This window comes from Narcine bancroftii, chromosome 8 (genome assembly GCF_036971445.1).
Source record: "Narcine bancroftii isolate sNarBan1 chromosome 8, sNarBan1.hap1, whole genome shotgun sequence".
In the NCBI taxonomy this organism is placed as follows: Eukaryota; Metazoa; Chordata; class Chondrichthyes; order Torpediniformes; family Narcinidae; genus Narcine; species Narcine bancroftii.
The window spans coordinates 66589652-66605942 of record NC_091476.1 but is presented as its reverse complement, the minus strand read 5'-3'; the positions used below and the strand labels follow the sequence as shown (position 1 = coordinate 66605942).

General features: G+C 51.5%; 2 protein-coding genes across 12 annotated transcripts in view; one reads left to right on the top strand and one right to left on the bottom strand.

Annotated features, from left to right (window-relative positions):
* Positions 1 to 9517, top strand: part of mus81 (MUS81 structure-specific endonuclease subunit) — a 36794-nt gene extending 27277 nt beyond the window's left edge. For all 7 annotated transcript variants that reach the window (XM_069893928.1, XM_069893931.1, XM_069893925.1 and 4 more), the window contains 3 exons: positions 3820 to 3923; positions 7229 to 7312; positions 8009 to 9517. In XM_069893928.1, coding sequence (XP_069750029.1) covers positions 3820 to 3923; positions 7229 to 7312; positions 8009 to 8075 — 255 coding nt within the window. In that variant the 3' untranslated portion in view covers positions 8076 to 9517. The remainder of the gene's footprint in view (positions 1 to 3819; positions 3924 to 7228; positions 7313 to 8008) is intronic.
* Positions 5472 to 16291, bottom strand: part of LOC138740805 (EGF-containing fibulin-like extracellular matrix protein 2) — a 29726-nt gene continuing 18906 nt past the window's right edge. For all 5 annotated transcript variants that reach the window (XM_069893933.1, XM_069893934.1, XM_069893936.1 and 2 more), the window contains 4 exons: positions 14712 to 14831; positions 13846 to 13972; positions 13374 to 13569; positions 5472 to 12727 (listed from right to left, as the gene is read on the bottom strand). In XM_069893933.1, the coding sequence (XP_069750034.1) occupies positions 12566 to 12727; positions 13374 to 13569; positions 13846 to 13972; positions 14712 to 14831 (605 nt within the window). In that variant the 3' untranslated portion in view covers positions 5472 to 12565. The remainder of the gene's footprint in view (positions 12728 to 13373; positions 13570 to 13845; positions 13973 to 14711; positions 14832 to 16291) is intronic.

Below are 16291 nucleotides of genomic sequence, written 5' to 3'. Positions count from 1 at the left end.
GAACCCACCCCCACCCCCCCACTCTTAAATACACTAAAACCCTTGACAGCCTCAAGCAACCGGCAAGAGAAAATAAAGAAAATAAATTTTTAAAAATTTAAATAAATAAGAATAAGATATTAGGTTAAAAATTCCATAAGTTTAAAATTGTAAAAGTTCTCTGAACACAAAAGCCTTTGGTGAAGGAGGGAGCAGATATTCAGATTGCAGAGCTGTTTGAATAAAGTTGCGTGAAACAACAATGGCGTCACCCAGGATGAAGAGCTGGTCAATGCCGCTCGCCGTTGGAGTGACTTTCAACGTCTCTCCTTATCCCTGCTCAGTAAGAGTCGCCCTGGTCAGAGGCCTTATCTGTAACCTGGGGGTGGGGGGGGGCGCTTAATTATCTATAATATAAATCCCACAGCACAATACAGGCCCTTCGGCCCACAAATTTGAGCTGAACATGTCCCTACCCTAGAAATTACCAGGCTCTCCCATCGCTCTCTATTTTTCCATGTATCCATCCAAGAGTTTCTTAAAGGGTCCTATTGTGCCTGCCTCCACTACCATCGCTGACAGCCCGTTCCACGCACCCACTCACTCTCTGTGTAAAAAAAATACTTAACCCTGACATCTCCTCTGTACCTTCTTCCCGGCACCTTCCGACCCGTGTCCTCTTATGGCGACCATTTCAGCCCTGAGGATCCACACGATCAATACCTCTGTCACCTCTGTCGACCCACCTCTCATCCTCTGCCGCTCCGAGGGGAACAAGCCGAGTTCCCTGTTTCCATTGGGCCTGCCCCCTAATCCGCTCCCTTTCCGCGGCTTCCACATCCTTCCAGCAGTGGGGTGACCAGAACTGAGCACAGTCCTCCAAGTGGGGTCTGACCAGGTTCCTGTCGAGTTGCCACATTATTGTCCATCTTTCAGGCAGCTCCCTGGAGGGGAGGAACCTACAGATGCAGCAACAATAGAAAAATAGGTGTAGGAGGAGGCCATTTGGCCCTTCAAGGCTACACCGCCATTCAACATGATCATGGCTGATCAGTATCCGATTCCCGCCTTCTCCCCATACCCCTTGATCCCCTTATCCCCTTAGCCACAAGGGCCAAATCTAACCTACTCTTGAATATTGACAAGGAACTGGCCTCAACTACTTCCTGTGGCAAAGAATTCCACAGATCCACCACCCTCTGAGAGAAGAAATCTTTCCTCATCTCAGTCCTAAAAAACTTCCCCCTTATCCTTAAACTGTGACCCCTGGTTCTGGTTTTTCCCACCATTGGAAACAACCTACCTGCGTCTAATCCGTCTAAACCCTTAAGATTTTTGTTTCTATAAGATCCCCTCTCAATCTTCTAAATTCCAGAGAATACAAGCCTAGTCTATTCAACCTTTCTTGTTATGCAAGTCCTTCCATCCCTGGTATCAGGCTAGTGAACTTTCTCTGCACCCCCTCCATGGTGAGGATGGCCCTCCTCAGATTAGGCGACCAAAACTGCACGCAGTACTCCAGGTGTGGGCTCACCAAGGCCCTGTACAGCTGGAGCAGGAACTCCCTACTCCTGGACTCAAATCCTCTCGCTATGAACGCCAACATACCATTCGCCCTCCACACTGCCTGCTGCACCAGCAGGTCCACTTTCAACAATTGATGCACAGCGACACCCAAGTCTCTCTGCATCTCCCCTTTTCCTGAACAGATAACATTTAGATAATAATGCTCTTTCCTGTTCTTACCTCCAATAGACAATAGGAGCTGGGGTAGGCCCTTCGGCCCGTCGAGCCAGCACCGCCATTTTACAGATCATGGCTGATCACTACTATCAGTACCCCTTTCCAGCCTTATCCCCATAACCCTTAACTCTTTTGCCCACTAGAGTCTTATCTAACTCTCTTTTGAACATAATCAGCGAATCTGCCTCTACCACCCTCTGTGGCAGAGTATTCCACAGATTCACGCTTCTCTGGGTAAAAAAATGTTTTCTCATCTCCGTCCTAAAGGGCCTACCCTGTATTCTTAAACTATGCCCTCTAGTCCTCGTCTCCCCCATCATTGGGAACAAGTAATCCGACTTCACCCTGTCTATCCCCCTGATAATTTTGTATTCCTCAATCATGTCCCCCCTCATCCTTCTAAACTCCATTGGATACAAGTCCAGTTTTTCTAGCCTTTCAGCATATGTCAACCCCGCCATCCCTGTAACTAACCTTGTAAATCTGCGCTGCACACCCTCTATAGCTAGTATGTCCTTCCTCAAAATTGGAGACCAGAACTGGATGCAATACTCCAGGTGGGGTCTCACTAGGGCCCTGTAACAACTGCAGAAGGGCGTCTCTGTTCCTATACTCCAATCCCCTCTTTCTGAAAGCCAACATGCCATTTGCCTTCTTCACAGCTTTCTGAACCTGCATGTTAGCCTTCAGTGACCGGTGAACAAGTACACCCAGATCCATTTGCACCTCCCCACTCCCTAGCTTCTCTCCATTTAAATAATACTCAGCTTTCCTTTTATTGCCCCCAAAATGGATAACCTCACATTTGCTCACATTGAATGTCATCTTCCATTCAGCAGCCCACTCCCCCAACCTGTCCAAGTCCCTCTGCATTTTCCTGACATCCTCCTCACACCCCACACCGCCACCCAGTTTAGTGTCATCTGCAAATTTGCTCATGTTATTAATAATCCCCTCATCCAAATCATTTACATAAATTACAAACAACTGAGGACCCAATACCGATCCCTGCGGCACTCCACTCGTCACATCCTGCCTTCCTGAAAAAGACCTGCTTACCCCAACCCTTTGTTTCCTATTTCTTAACCAATTTCCTATCCATGTCAGCACCTTACCTCCAATACCATGCTCCCTGATCTTGCCCACTAGTCTCCAAAGTGGATGACCTTGCATTTATCCACATTGTATTGCATCTACCATGTCTTGGCCCACTCGCCTAACTTGTCCAAATCACTCTGCACCCTCAGAGCATCCTCAACACAGCCAACCCCGCTACCCAACTTCATGTCGTCTCCAAATTTTGAGATATTGCGATCCATTCCCACATCTAAGTCATTGATATATATTGTAAACAACTGTGGCCCCAGCACGGAGCCCTGCAGTACCCCACTTATCACTGAAAATAAAGTAAATTGCTTTAAGATTTATATATTCATACGTGAAGTTAGTTTGATGAAAGTATAGTAGAGTATCTTTGTCTATTAAACTGTTTATTCTTGATGCAGGTGTATTAAATTAGGCATTGTAAGAGTAAGTCTCAAACAACCGGAAAATACACTTATCCGGCATCTAACAATCCATCCCCTTTAGCAATGGAGGACAATGTCCCTTTTGCCTTCTTGATTGCCTGCAAACCAATCTGCAGAGTTTCATGCACAAACATTCCTGCGTTCCCTCTCTGCACTGACAGCTGGCTGCCATCCTCCATTTAAATAAGTGTGGGGGCGGTTAGCATGGGCCCATTATCCCGGGATTGAAACCAGTGCTGTCTATAAGGAGTTTGTGTGTTCTCCCTGTGGCCTGCGTGGGGTTCCTCCGGGTGCTGCAGTTTCCTCCAACCCTCCAGAAAACAGGGATGGTAGGCCAATTGGGTGTAATTGGACGACACAGGTTCTTGTCTAAATTGACAACAAAAAATTAATAGTCCCTGTCTAAGTCTTTAAATTTAGACACTTACACACACGCCCCCACCCCCCGCAACCATAGGGCGGGATTTAACCTGGAACGCGAGGCTAGCGCCTCTACCTTCGTGCTTCATTAAAGGTGCTAGCCAAAGGCAGGTTGTTTTTTTTTGGACGTGCCTGCTGTCTCTTTCAGGCGCAGACAGTGAAGGAGGTGTTTGCCAAGCAGCTGATGCAGATCAACGGTATCAGCGGTGAGAAAGCCGTGGCCATCCTAGGCCATTACGATTCTGTGGCCAGGTGTGTGTGTCACTGATCGGTGCCGGGAACAGCGAGATCGGGCCCTGTACCTCTGTCTGTGCCCCCCCCAAAGGCAGTGAGTTCTCCCCACTCACAGCTCTGCCTTCCCTCTCCCCCCCCCTCCCCCCTAAATCGGACCCTGTCTCTCCTGCTGTGTCCCTCGAAGATGGTTAACTACCCCTTCCCCCCCACTCACAGCTCCATATCCATACAGGACCCCAGATCGGGCCCTGTACCTCCTGCTATGTCCCCCAGAAGGCAGCTAACTCCCCCCACCCCCTTCTCCCCCCTCGACTCAGCTCCGTATTCCCGCCCTCTCCTTTCCCCCCGCCCCACAAGATTGAGCCTGTACCTCCTGCTGTGTCCTCCGAAGACAGCTAACTCTCCTCGCTCACAGCTCCCCCCCCACACCCCCCTCCCGCCAGATCAAGCACTGTACCTCCTGCTGTGCCCCAAAGGTAGCTAGCTCATCCCCATTCACAGCTCCACATCCTCTCCCTCTCCCCCCAGGACCTGAGCTGCCAAACCCCTTCACTCACAGGCTGAATCCCAACAGCCTGAGATTCCCCTTCCCTTGGAATAAGAGCGTGTCCTAAGCCCCGTTTTAAAAACCTCCTTCGCTCCAGGGGAATAAAATCCTTAGCCTATCCCATCCCTCCTTGGAACTCAAGCCCCCTCTAATGCCGAGATAGAGGGAGGTGGTTGTGGGGGTGGGAGGGGGGGTTGGGGAGGGAGAGGGAGAGAGACACAAACCCAGGAGCGTCCTGATTGGGAGCTGACATGGACTGGAAAGGCAGAATGGTCTCCTGTGTTGAGGTATGGTGTTAGCTGGAGCAGAAATAGGCCATTCAATCATGAGCTGATCCATTTTTCCCCACTCCCCAGCCTTCTCCCCATAACCTTGAAGCCCTGGCTAATAATCTCTTCCTTAAATAAACCTAATGACCAGGCCTCCACAACAAATCCCACAGATTCACCACCCTCTAGCCGAAGAAATTCCTTTTCAATGAGTTTTAAAGAACATATAGAACATATTGTATAGAGACCATAAGGATAAGTACATTTCCAAAAATATAAACTATAACTATGTACCCCCTTCGCCATACAATGTCAGAATGACAAAAAAAGAAAAGAACTCTATAACCCCATACCGGGATGTTTTGATGTCAAATTTAAGGTCGTGTAGTTCTGCTGTATCTATAAAAAATTGCTAACTAAAGGAAAAACCACGTCCAGGTAGTCCTCGACTTCTGACCTACATGTGTTATGTCCGTCCGCACACATGACCAAAATTTAAAAAAAACTTTATTAAAACTACTGTACATAATTTTGCTTTGAAAGAACCATATACCCTTGCCCCCCTGGTTACCCCATGATCCCCTGATTCCTCCTTGGTGAGCCCCCCAACTCTATTACCCCTGATGCTGACGGGAGCCCGAGGTCCCCATTCCCCAACTTTCGACCAATCCTGAGCTACAACCAAACCTTCAGTCCCCATTATGGACATAAGTTAAGGACCACCTGAACATAAATAAATAGATTCAATGATCAAGACAAACAGATTTAATGAGCACATGAACAGTCCATAAAATGATCCCAAATTTTATGAAAATTAGCGTTAGCATACAACATGGAACACCTGATCATTTCTAAATTAAGGCAAGACCTAACGTGACATTACCACTGAGTACTAGTGGCTGGAACAGCATCTTTCCATCTCAGTAGGATCTCTGCGTGCCTTAGAGTTGTTGTAAATAGTACAACTTGACGATCAGATGAAGAAAATAGCTCATTAATATCATCTACCACCAAACAAAGCCGTTAAAGGATTAGGTTCGAGATTAACATGTAATATTATTGATGAAACATGAAAAATCTCCCTCTGATAAGATCAAAGAGCTCGACAAGACCAGAACATGTGTATCAAGGTTGCTTCCTCATCGTTACCTCTGTCATATCGGGGATTTAGATGAGGAAATATATGGATAATTTGTCTTTAGACATGGAAGTCCAATGTACAACCTTGAACTGCATAAGACAATATTGAGCACATAGTGAGAAAGTGTTAACTAATTTAAGAATCAAATCCCAATTTTTGTCTGATCATTTTGATCACGCTCTCATGCTGTTTTACTCTTATCGAGAGAATCTCTGCCTTAAATACACCCAATGATCCGGCCTCCACAACCACCTGTGACAGCAAATCCCTCTAGCTGAAGAAATTCCTGTTGTAAGCGTACACCGTTCAATTCTGACGTTGTCCCCTCTTGTCCTATGCGGAACAACCTATCTACATTTACTCTGTACACGCCTTTCAACATTCAAAATGTTTCAATGAGATCACCTCATTCTCCCAAACTCTAGCGAGTGCAGGCCAAACATTCCTCGTATGACCCTTTCATTTCTGGAATCATCCTTGTAAACCTCTTTTTTTAAAAGCATGGTAGCAGGCCATTTGGCCCTATGAACTCGTGCTGCCCAATTAAACTACAACCCCCGGTACAGTTCGAACGGTGGAAAAACCCGCGCAGACACGGGGAGAATGTACAAACTCCTTATGGACAGCGCGGGATTCGAACCCTAGTCCCGATTGCTGGCACTGTAACCTCTGAACCCTCTCCGACATCTACAATTTTTTTTCATAAGTGAGTACCCTGAACTCCAAGTGAAATCTCACCAGTGCCTTATAAAGCATCAACATCACATCCCTGCCCTTGCATTCTATTCTTGACACAAACGCCAGCGTCACATTCACCACCGACTCAACCTGCAGGTTTACCTTCGGGCCGTATTGCACAAGGACTCTTCGCTTCGGCCCGCTTATTTCTTCCAGCACCCAGCTCCTATGAACCTTCAGCAGTCGGCATGGCGTGCCCAATTGCTGAGTGTTTCCGGGGAACAGTGGTGGGGAGAGTGTGGGACTAGAGGGTCTGGCCTCAGATCAAAAGAGTGCCATCTTAACAACGGGGAAGGGAAGTTTCTCCAATCAGGGGGCAGTGAATCTGTGGGGCCAATGGAGACCGACGAGGGTGAAAGTGGGAAAAATATCTCAGCCACAATTCAAATGGCCGAGCGGAGGAGTAGGCTCGATGGGCCGAATGGCCGGGCTCTACTCCTCCCCGTCCTATTCACTGCAGATGCTGGGACCTTGAGCACAGTGGGGAAGATGGAGGACCATGGGCAGCCCCTTCCTCCCCATGGATAGCAACCATATCCCACCAGCTCTCCCCTTGTCCCTGTTCGCCCGTTGGATTCTGATTGGCTGGCTGGACATGCAAGCTGTGACCTCTGCTTCTGATTGGCAGCCTGATGAAGGCCTATGAGGAGTGTCCGACAGTGGTGGGACGGGAGAAGCTGCTGTCCAACATCAAGTGCGGTAACACCCAGCGGTAAGTGTGAGGAGGCGGGGAGAGGGGCTGAGGTAGGGGAGAGGGTTGGAAGGGAAGGGAGGGGGTTGGAAGGGTTAAAGAAGGGTAGGGGAGAGGAGAGGGTTGGGAGCAAAAGGTATGCTGGGGAGGGGAGGCAACATGCTAGTGAGTGAGGGTAGGGGTGGGGAGAGGAATTGGGGCAAGGGGATTAGGGGGAAAGAAATTGAGGTGAGGGGATGGAGGAGGAAAGTGGGAGTAGGGCTGGGGAGGTTCAGGGGGTAGGAAATAGGGGATGGGCTGGGGAGAGGGGGTAGGGGAGGGAAAGGGCTGGAGAGAGGGCAGTGGGAGAGGCTAGGAGAGGAGTGTCAAGGGGCAAAGGGTGGGGAGAGGGAGAAAAGGGGTGGGAGAGGGGCAGATGCTGGGGAGCAGGGGTTGGGTGGTGGGTTCGAGGGGTAGAGGGAAGGAATGGGGGTGTCAAGGAGTGAAGGGAGAGGGATTGGAGAGGAGGGGTGAAGGGAGTGGAAGGTTGAGGGGCAGAGTGGGGTGGGTTGGATGGGTAAATAGGGGAAAGGGGAGACAGGGTTAGCAGAAGAGGGGGCCAAAGGGAGACGGGATTAAGGGAAGAGGGGGGCTAAGAGGTTAGGGGAAGAGCGGGCACACCAGCCTCCTCAGTGGGCGGCACGGACAACCACCCATCTACTGGTCCATCTTCCCCAGGAACCTGGGCCCAGCGCTGAGCAAGACTGTGTCCCAGCTGTACTGCACCGAGGGACCCCTGTCCTGAGCTTCAGCACTGCTGTCCATCGCTAGAACCTTGGAGGGAGCTGCAGTCCCGCCTCGGGCAAGGATTTTTTTAGACCAGGCTTACCCCTCAGTGGATGGAGCCATTTTAAAAATATATATAAATCAATGAAGTGTTGGACATGGAGCAGATTTAACAGAAGACTGACACATTTCGATTCTGCATTGCCATCAACGGGCAGAAGTTCCCTGCACTGAGTTGGCCCTCACACAGCAGCCCGGGCTGAATGGTCAGGGAAAGGCGATGTTGGCCCAGCAACCTCCGCTCATGTCTCTCACTCTACCCCTTTCCATCTCCTCCATCTCCTTTCTCTCTCTCCCCCTTGGTCTTCCCTTCACCCTCCCTCCTTTCCACCTTTCTTTTTCTCTCTCCTTTTCTCTTTTCGCTCTCCCCCTCCTCTCTCAGAAACATTTTCCTCTCCCACACCGATTCCCAATCTCCACCATCTTTCGGGCCCTGACATTTCCTTCAATCCTCCCCTCGCGCCAAGAAGTGGGCTGGTGGTATTGTCGGTGTGTGGGGTGTGTGAAAACTGGCCAGCTTTGCCCCTGCTGGGAGTGAACAGCAGACTGAGTGATCCACCCTGGTTCCCTTCCCCAGGACACAGCTCAGGATCCCACATGGGTGATGAACGTATTCTTGATTGCTGTCTGCAGGGACCCGGGTCAGGTCTGGTGTACGGGGGGGAGGGGTGGGGGGGGAGGGTGGGAGGAATAGGAGCTGGGCCTGGGGAGTTGCCCCCACCCACACACACCCGGCCCCTGCCTGCTTTGTACCTCTTCCACCAACATCAGTGGTTCGCTTTTCGCTCTACCCCTCCCTCTGCCTCTCCATCCTCCCCATTCACTCCCTCCATCATCCTCACTTCCTCTATCCCCGTCATCCCCCTCCTTGCACTTGTCTGTCTTCCCTCCATCCTTCCCTCTGCCTCTCTCCACCATCTACCCACCCTCTGCCCATCCTCCCTCCCTCTGTGCTACCCTAAATCAGGGCCCTGCTCCTTGACCCCCTTCCCTCCCAGACCCACCCCATGGACCCAACACCTCCTCAGCCTGCCACCCCTGACAAGGTCAGGTTTGACCGATGCCATGTTCAGGAGGAGGAGGAGAGGGTGAGACGGGTTCCCTGGGCTTTGTGCAGAGTGGGGTCCCCCTGTCAATGGCTGTTCTCGTTCTCCCTGCGTCGTGTGTACACCTTTACCCAGTGCCCTTCCATGCTGTGTGCGTCCAGTGTTTGTGTACATGAAACCTGCCAGTCATGTTGTCAGTCACCGTGTGTGGTGTTGTGCTGTGTGTGTGTGAGGTCATGTGTAGCAGTAACCAATGTCCAATGTGTATTGGGACATCTCTGGGCCTTTCAGGGCCAGAATCAGTGATGCGGTGTTTTAAACGAACAAAAATAAAGGCAAAGATTCAGTGAAGGGACTGACTGCCTCTTGCCTGGAATTGCAAACCATTTGCAGCAGCAGTTTCCCAACCCACTGACCAGAGCGTGGGGGTGGGAGGGGGAACTAAATCCCTGCAGATGCCAGAATCCGGGATAAAATCAGAAGATGCTTCAAACCAGTGGTTTTCAAATTGCCCCACGACTCACATCCCACTTTAAGTACTCCCTCTACCATTGGAGCTCTGTATTAGTAAGGGGTTGCTTAAGGTTGGATGTGGGTAAGAAGGGAAGGTTGAGAATCATTGCTCCAGACCCAATTGTTACTGAAATATTTGGCTTGAGAAAAATGGTAATTGGCCCATTTCCTTTGGGAGCTCTGAAACGATGCACATGACGAGTCCATGAGGGACGAATAAAACAGCGGTTTTTAAACTTTTTCTGTCCACCCACATCCCACCTTAAGCAATCCCTTATTAATCATAGAGCACTGGTGGCAGAGGGAATACTTAAAATGGGATGGGAGTTAGGGGGGCAGTTTGAAAACAACTGCTTTAAACCAGCTATTTTCAATCTTTTTTCAGCAATACCCCACCCCACCAAGGGCCCCCTTCCCTGTGAAGCAGTCAAGTTTTGGTTTCTTCTGTACTCCTACTGACGATGTAAAAGTATTTTTGTAACATGAGCTGTAAAGAAGACTTCAATGTGCCATGGCCTGGGGTGTGGCGGGGAGTTGTAGGGCCCCGTTGAGACCGCTCAGCGAGGCAGGCGGCGGTCCATGGAGAAATACCGTATATACTTGTGTAATTGTCTATGTTGTGGAATAGTCCAACCCTGCTTTTATTTTGGCACAAAATTCGGATGGTTTTTTTGTATGACCCGTGTAAAAGTCAATCCCCTATTTTTGCCTCCAAATGCCCACCCCCCGAGCTCCTGACGCCCCGGCCATGGACTCATCACCCAGTCCCGGCCACCCAAGCTCCCGAGACCTTGAACCACACAGATACTTGCTGTGGTCAAAAGTCGACCACCCCACCCCCCCCCCCCTCACCCCAATATGTTGGCTGTTGCAGAAAGTCTCAATGGAGCTGTTACGAACAGTGTGAGCGGGGGGAGCGAGCAGGCGATTGGGGGGGCGAAAGGCTAGCAGTTTCCTCAGAGCGGGGGTGGGGGAGAGAGAGGTGGGGGAGGGGGACACCTCACGCAAATGTCCCATCCTCCACCCGGCACTGCAGCAGCCGGAAAATGGGTTGGCGTTGATGGGGAGGGAACACTGCTTGAGGGTGGGGGACAAGCGGCTCCCATCACCCGTCCCCAGAAGAGGGTCAAGAGGTGACAGTACTGAATGGGTAGAGATGCAGGCAGTGGTGGAGAGCTTGGGGTTTTATTTTTTTGGGGTTGGGGGGGGAGAAGGTTGAGAGGAAAGCGAGAGGGGGATAGGTGACTGGAAATGGAATTTATTTCTCCCAAGCACCCTGGTGGGCCTGGGTGCTGAAGGCTTCCTGACTGTGTCAGAGGTTCGGACCTGGAGCTTGGGCGGCTGATAGCTCCAACAGGAGTCTGTGCGGCCGAGGGAGCGCTGGAGGCGAATCCACAGACCCTCTGAAGGGGCCCTCTTTTGCTTCTCTTGCTCACGGCAACTCTTTGCCCGATGACAGACAAACGTTGAAGTTTACAGAATATATTATACTTTTTTGGATCAGTACATGACAACACAAGGAACCTTTGACATTGGGGCCAGGTCTCAGATATGCCTCATGAGGGGCAAAGGCAGAGTCAATGCAAGAAGGCTTCCCCCCCCACCCCCCCACTCCCACTGAGGGTAAGCAAGGTACAGACCAGAGAACATAGGTTAAGGGTGAATGGGGTGGGGGGGGGGGGGAAAGAGTTAAGGGAGAGCGTGGAACAAGGTGCCAGCCAAAGTGAATTTTAAAAAAAATTTAGACATACAACACAGTAATCAGCCATTCCAGCCCATGCCACCCAATTTACAACCCATTAACTTACAAACCCCTTTCAAAGGGCCACCCAGACATGGAGAGAAACATACAAACTCCTTACAGACAGTTCAGGGTTTGAACCCGGGTCCAGGCCCGACCGCTGTAAAGACGTAGCTATGCACCGGGCCAGTTAAGAAAAATTTGGACAGGTATGTTTAATTTCAAGAAAAATAGAATACAATAGTAGGGGATGTGATGTTAAGGCACTGGTGAGACCTCACTCAGAGCACTGTGAGCGGTTTTGGGCTCCTCATTCAAGAAAAGATGTGCTGACATTGGAGAGTTCAAAGAAGGTTCACTGAGATGATCCCGGGAATGAAAGGGTTATTTGAGGAGCATTTGACAGTTCTTGGCCTGTACTCATTGGAATTCAGGGGGGGTGGGGGGGGGGGAGGGAGAATCTTGTTGAAAGGCGTGGACAGAGTAGGCGTAAAAAGGTTGTTTGCCCACGGACAAGAGGGCACAATGTGCGTCTGCTTAGAACAGAGACGTGGAGGGATTTCTTCAGCCAGATGTGTGAAATTTGTTGCCACAGGTGGTTGTGGAGGCCGAGCAGATCGTTGGGTGTATTTAAGCCGAGGTTGATGGGTTCCTAATTAGCCAGGGCATCAAAGCTTATGGGGAGAAGGCTGGGCAGTGGGGCTCTGAATGGATCAGCTCATGATCAAATGGCAGGGCAGGCTTGATGGGCCGAATAGCTGGTTCAGATGTCTTCTGGTCCAGTAGGTGGATAGGAGGGATATGGAAAGGGTGCTGGTTGCTGAGGGTAAGCAAGGTACAGACCAGAGAACATAGGTTAAGGGTGAATGGGGTGGGGGGGGGGGAAAGAGTTAAGGGAGAGCGTGGAACAAGGTGCCACAATAATAGACTAGAAAGGCCGACGGGCCTGTTTCTGCACTCTCGTGTTTACTCAAGTTTGGCCAGTATTAGTGGGCAAGCAGAAATTTGATGGGCCAAAGGGTCCAGCCACGACAGTTCATGGGATGGGGGGTGCTGAACGGTTGGCGATGAAGGCAGATGGGAGACACAGAAGGCATTTACAAACCATCTGTAAGTGACAGAACCCACTTGCCGTCCCGCGCCCTGTGTCTAGAAGGGGTAGGTGCCCACGTGGATGGTGAGCCGCAGGACGGAGCTGGACCGGTGAGACATCAGTGGGCTCACGGTCACCATCTCCAGATCCAGGACAAACTCCCGGGGCCCCGACACCTCCTTCACCAGCACTAGCATGGCACTGATGTTGTTGATTTGCTGTAGGGGCAAGGAGTGAGGAAAGCTCCGTCAGCTGGTGGGTGTGTGTGTGTGGGATCGACCCCTCTCCCCGAGCCCTCCCTACCTCCCATATCTCCTCTCTCCCCCTCTGCATATCCCCCTTCCACCCCCATACTCGCCCTCCCCACCTCTACCTCCCCACCTCCTCCTTCCCTCTCCCATCCCATTCTTGCCCATCCCCCTCACCCTCCCATCCCATTGCCCTCTCCCCCACCCCCTAATACCCTTCCCCTCCTTATCTGCTCCCCCACCTCCCAGATCCCCCTCCCTCCTCCCATCTCACCCTCCTCTCCCCTCTCTCCAACTACCCCTCTCTTTTCCCTACGCTTTCCACATCGCCCCCCCACCTCTCACTTCCTACCTCCCCTCCCCTTCCTATCTCATCTCATCATTCTGCTCCTCCTTACGTCTTCCCCTTCATCACCACCCACCTCCTCCTCCACCACCTGCCCTCTATCCCTCACCCTCCCCAACACCTACTTACTATCCCAGGGAAGTGTCTTCCCCACCCCTTAAGGAAGGCTCTCTCTCCTCTCCTCCCCACCCTCTAGGGAAAAGGCCCCCGACCGCCCAGGGAAGGCTTTCTCTCCTCCCCACCCCCTGGTGGAGGGTCACCCCCACTCACCCTGATGCTGAACTCTCCCTGGCCGTTGCCAGCACGGATGTGGAAGGTGTTGGAGGCTCCGGGGTAGATGCTGGTGGCCTGGATCTGGAAGATGTCAGAGGGGACGGCTCGTTCCGACGTGATGCTCATGTCCCGGTAAACGATGGAGGCCGGCTTGTCCCGGCACGCACCGCCGCTGGCTCGGCACAGACACCGGCTGTGGGCACAAATACCCCGTCACCGTGATGGCCAGGGAACGTTACGCTAGCTTCGGCCCCCCTCTCCATTCCACCCTGACCCCTCAGCCCCATCCCCACCTCTCACCCCATCCCACATCCCTGACCCTACCCCATCCCTGACCCTACCCCATCCCACCCCTATTCCCATTCCCCCATCTCCCATCTTCTTTCCCTTCCTCCCTTTCCCCATCTCTCCCTTCCCCCCCCACTCCTTGCCCCATCCCAACCCCGTCCAAGAGAGAAGGCTGACTCACTTGTCGGACACCTGTATATAGGGTTCCCGGCACCGGTTTCTCTCCACACACCTGAAGCCCCCGTACACGTTGGTGCACATCTGGTCATCTCTGCACTGGTGTTGACCTGTCTCGCATTCATTCACGTCTGCCGAGAGCCAGAGGCAGCCGTCAGACCCAAGGGTTGGGGGTGGGTGAGGGAAGAGGGGGAATGCGGGCACTTCGGAGCACACCACCAACAAATGTCCAAATCTGGACTGTGAACCCCCTCCGTTACTTCCTCAGCTCAGTTTAGCCCAGGTTCAACCCCAGGAATGTGTGATGGGACGGTGTGGAGGGAGCTTCACTCTGCGTCTGGCCCCGGATGTGCGTGATGGGACGGTGCGGAGGGAGCTTCACTCTGTGTCTGACCCTGGGAGTGTGTGACAGTATGGTGCGGAGGGAGCTTCACTCTGCATCTGACCCCGGGAGTGTGTGATGGGACGGTGCAGAGGGACTTTTTTCTAACATAGAGATTGATTTGTTTCCCATTGCAGGCCAATGACCCATCTAGCCCATACTGACCCTCCCATTTACAGATCAGGACTGGCATTTGAATCCCGCGCTGTCTGAAAGGAGTTGTACATTTTCCCTGTGTCTGCGTGGGTTTTCCCTGGGGGCTCCCCCACCTTTCAAAACATACCAGGGATGTAGGTCAATCGAGTGCAATTGGGCGCCGAGGATTCGTGGGCTGAGAGGGCCGGATACTGTGCTATAGGTCTAAATAAAAACCGTGCAAACTCCCCCTCCCTGAGATCGAGATTCGAAACCTGGAGCCAGAGGTGAGGGAGGGGAGAAGAGGGGAGGGGCTGGGGCCTCCCCCTTGGAGAGGGCGGGCCTGCCTGTACCTTGGCAGATCCTGGAGCCCAGGAGCTGGTAGCCGTCGGGACAGGTGCAGGAGAAGCCCCCGGGTTGGTTGATGCACCGGTAGTGGCACAGATAGTTGGAGTAGCTGCACTCGTCAATGTCTACAATGGAAGAGAGAGATGAGTTGAAACGGGCAGCAGAGGTCCCATGGCAAGAAACCCTCCCCCCCCCCCAGGGTCCAGGAACGATCCGCATACTCATCCCAGAGAGCTCGCCCCTTTAAGAAACCCTCCCCTCCCCCAGTGTTCGGGAACAGTCCACATACTCACTCCAGAGAGCTCACGCCCAAGGGGAAAACCCCCAGCTCAGCAGAATCCAGGCCGTTCGACCCACAATGTTGTGCCACCCCTAATTAACAAAATAACCCCATGGCTTTCTTTCCACTCACTTCCTCCCTTTGCCGTCAGAGCTCTGTGATTAGTCGGGGGGGGGGGGGGGGGAGGGAATGCAGGTGGGAAGGGAAGGTTGAGAACCAGTTCTAGACCCGATTGTCACTGAAATATTTGCTTTAGAAAAATTGTCATTGGCCCATTTCCTTTGGGAGCTCTGAAACCCTGCACATAACAAGTCCATGAGGGACAGTTTTCAAACTTTTTCTTTCCCACCCACATCCCACCTTAAGCAACCCCTTACTAATCACAGAACCCCGACAGCAAAGGAATGGCCAGACTTGCTTAACATTAGAGCCACAAACAACAAACTTTGGAAGTTTGAGAGCAGCAATCAGGTGATCGCAACCACGCTGACTAAAACTATCATCGCGAGAAGCGGCTGGTACGATTCCTGTCTCAGCCCTCTAACTTACAGGATGACTATGTACAGAACAACCCTGGAATTTCCACTTAAAATGTTGGTTATGAGTGATACCCTTTCAAAAAGGCACCCTGCCCCTTCAAAAAAAGAAATCTGGTACTTACTGGCTGACCAGTGGATGCTGTTAAAAGCAAATCACAATATTTTAATAAAAATTATTATATAGAGTTTAAATTATTTGAATATTGTAAGATGAACCACCATCGGCTCCAGTGGACAGGCCAACAGTACAGAGCCGACCGACGGTACCGAGATCGGGCAGATGGACCCCGCGGGGCAGCGTTGAGACCTCGCAAGTAACTACTTGCGCGCGCAAGATTACGTTGGAGCTGGCAAGGAGTTCCAACTTAGTTGTCAAGGTAGGAACTTTAGACTCTACAGGACAGCCCAAAACTGAAGGTGAAAAATTTGAAGTTTAGCTGATCGCCTTACACAGCGACATATATGCACGTGGCTCGTGAACTGCTGTTTGGCCAACCCTGCCCTATGGCATGGGGAGTACTTAAATTGGAAAGAAAAAGTTTGAAAACCACTGGCATAGAACATTCCAGCGTAGTCCATGCCCTTCAGCCCACAATGTTGTGCTGACCCATGTAAACCCACTCCACATTCCAACCCAGTGGTTTTCACAAAACCACTCATCTAACCCTCACCACCCCCTCCCCGTCTAACCCTCTTATTTTTTTTCCTTCCATCCACGTGCCTGTCTAAATGCCCTCAACATTCCAGCCTCCATCTCCACTCCACC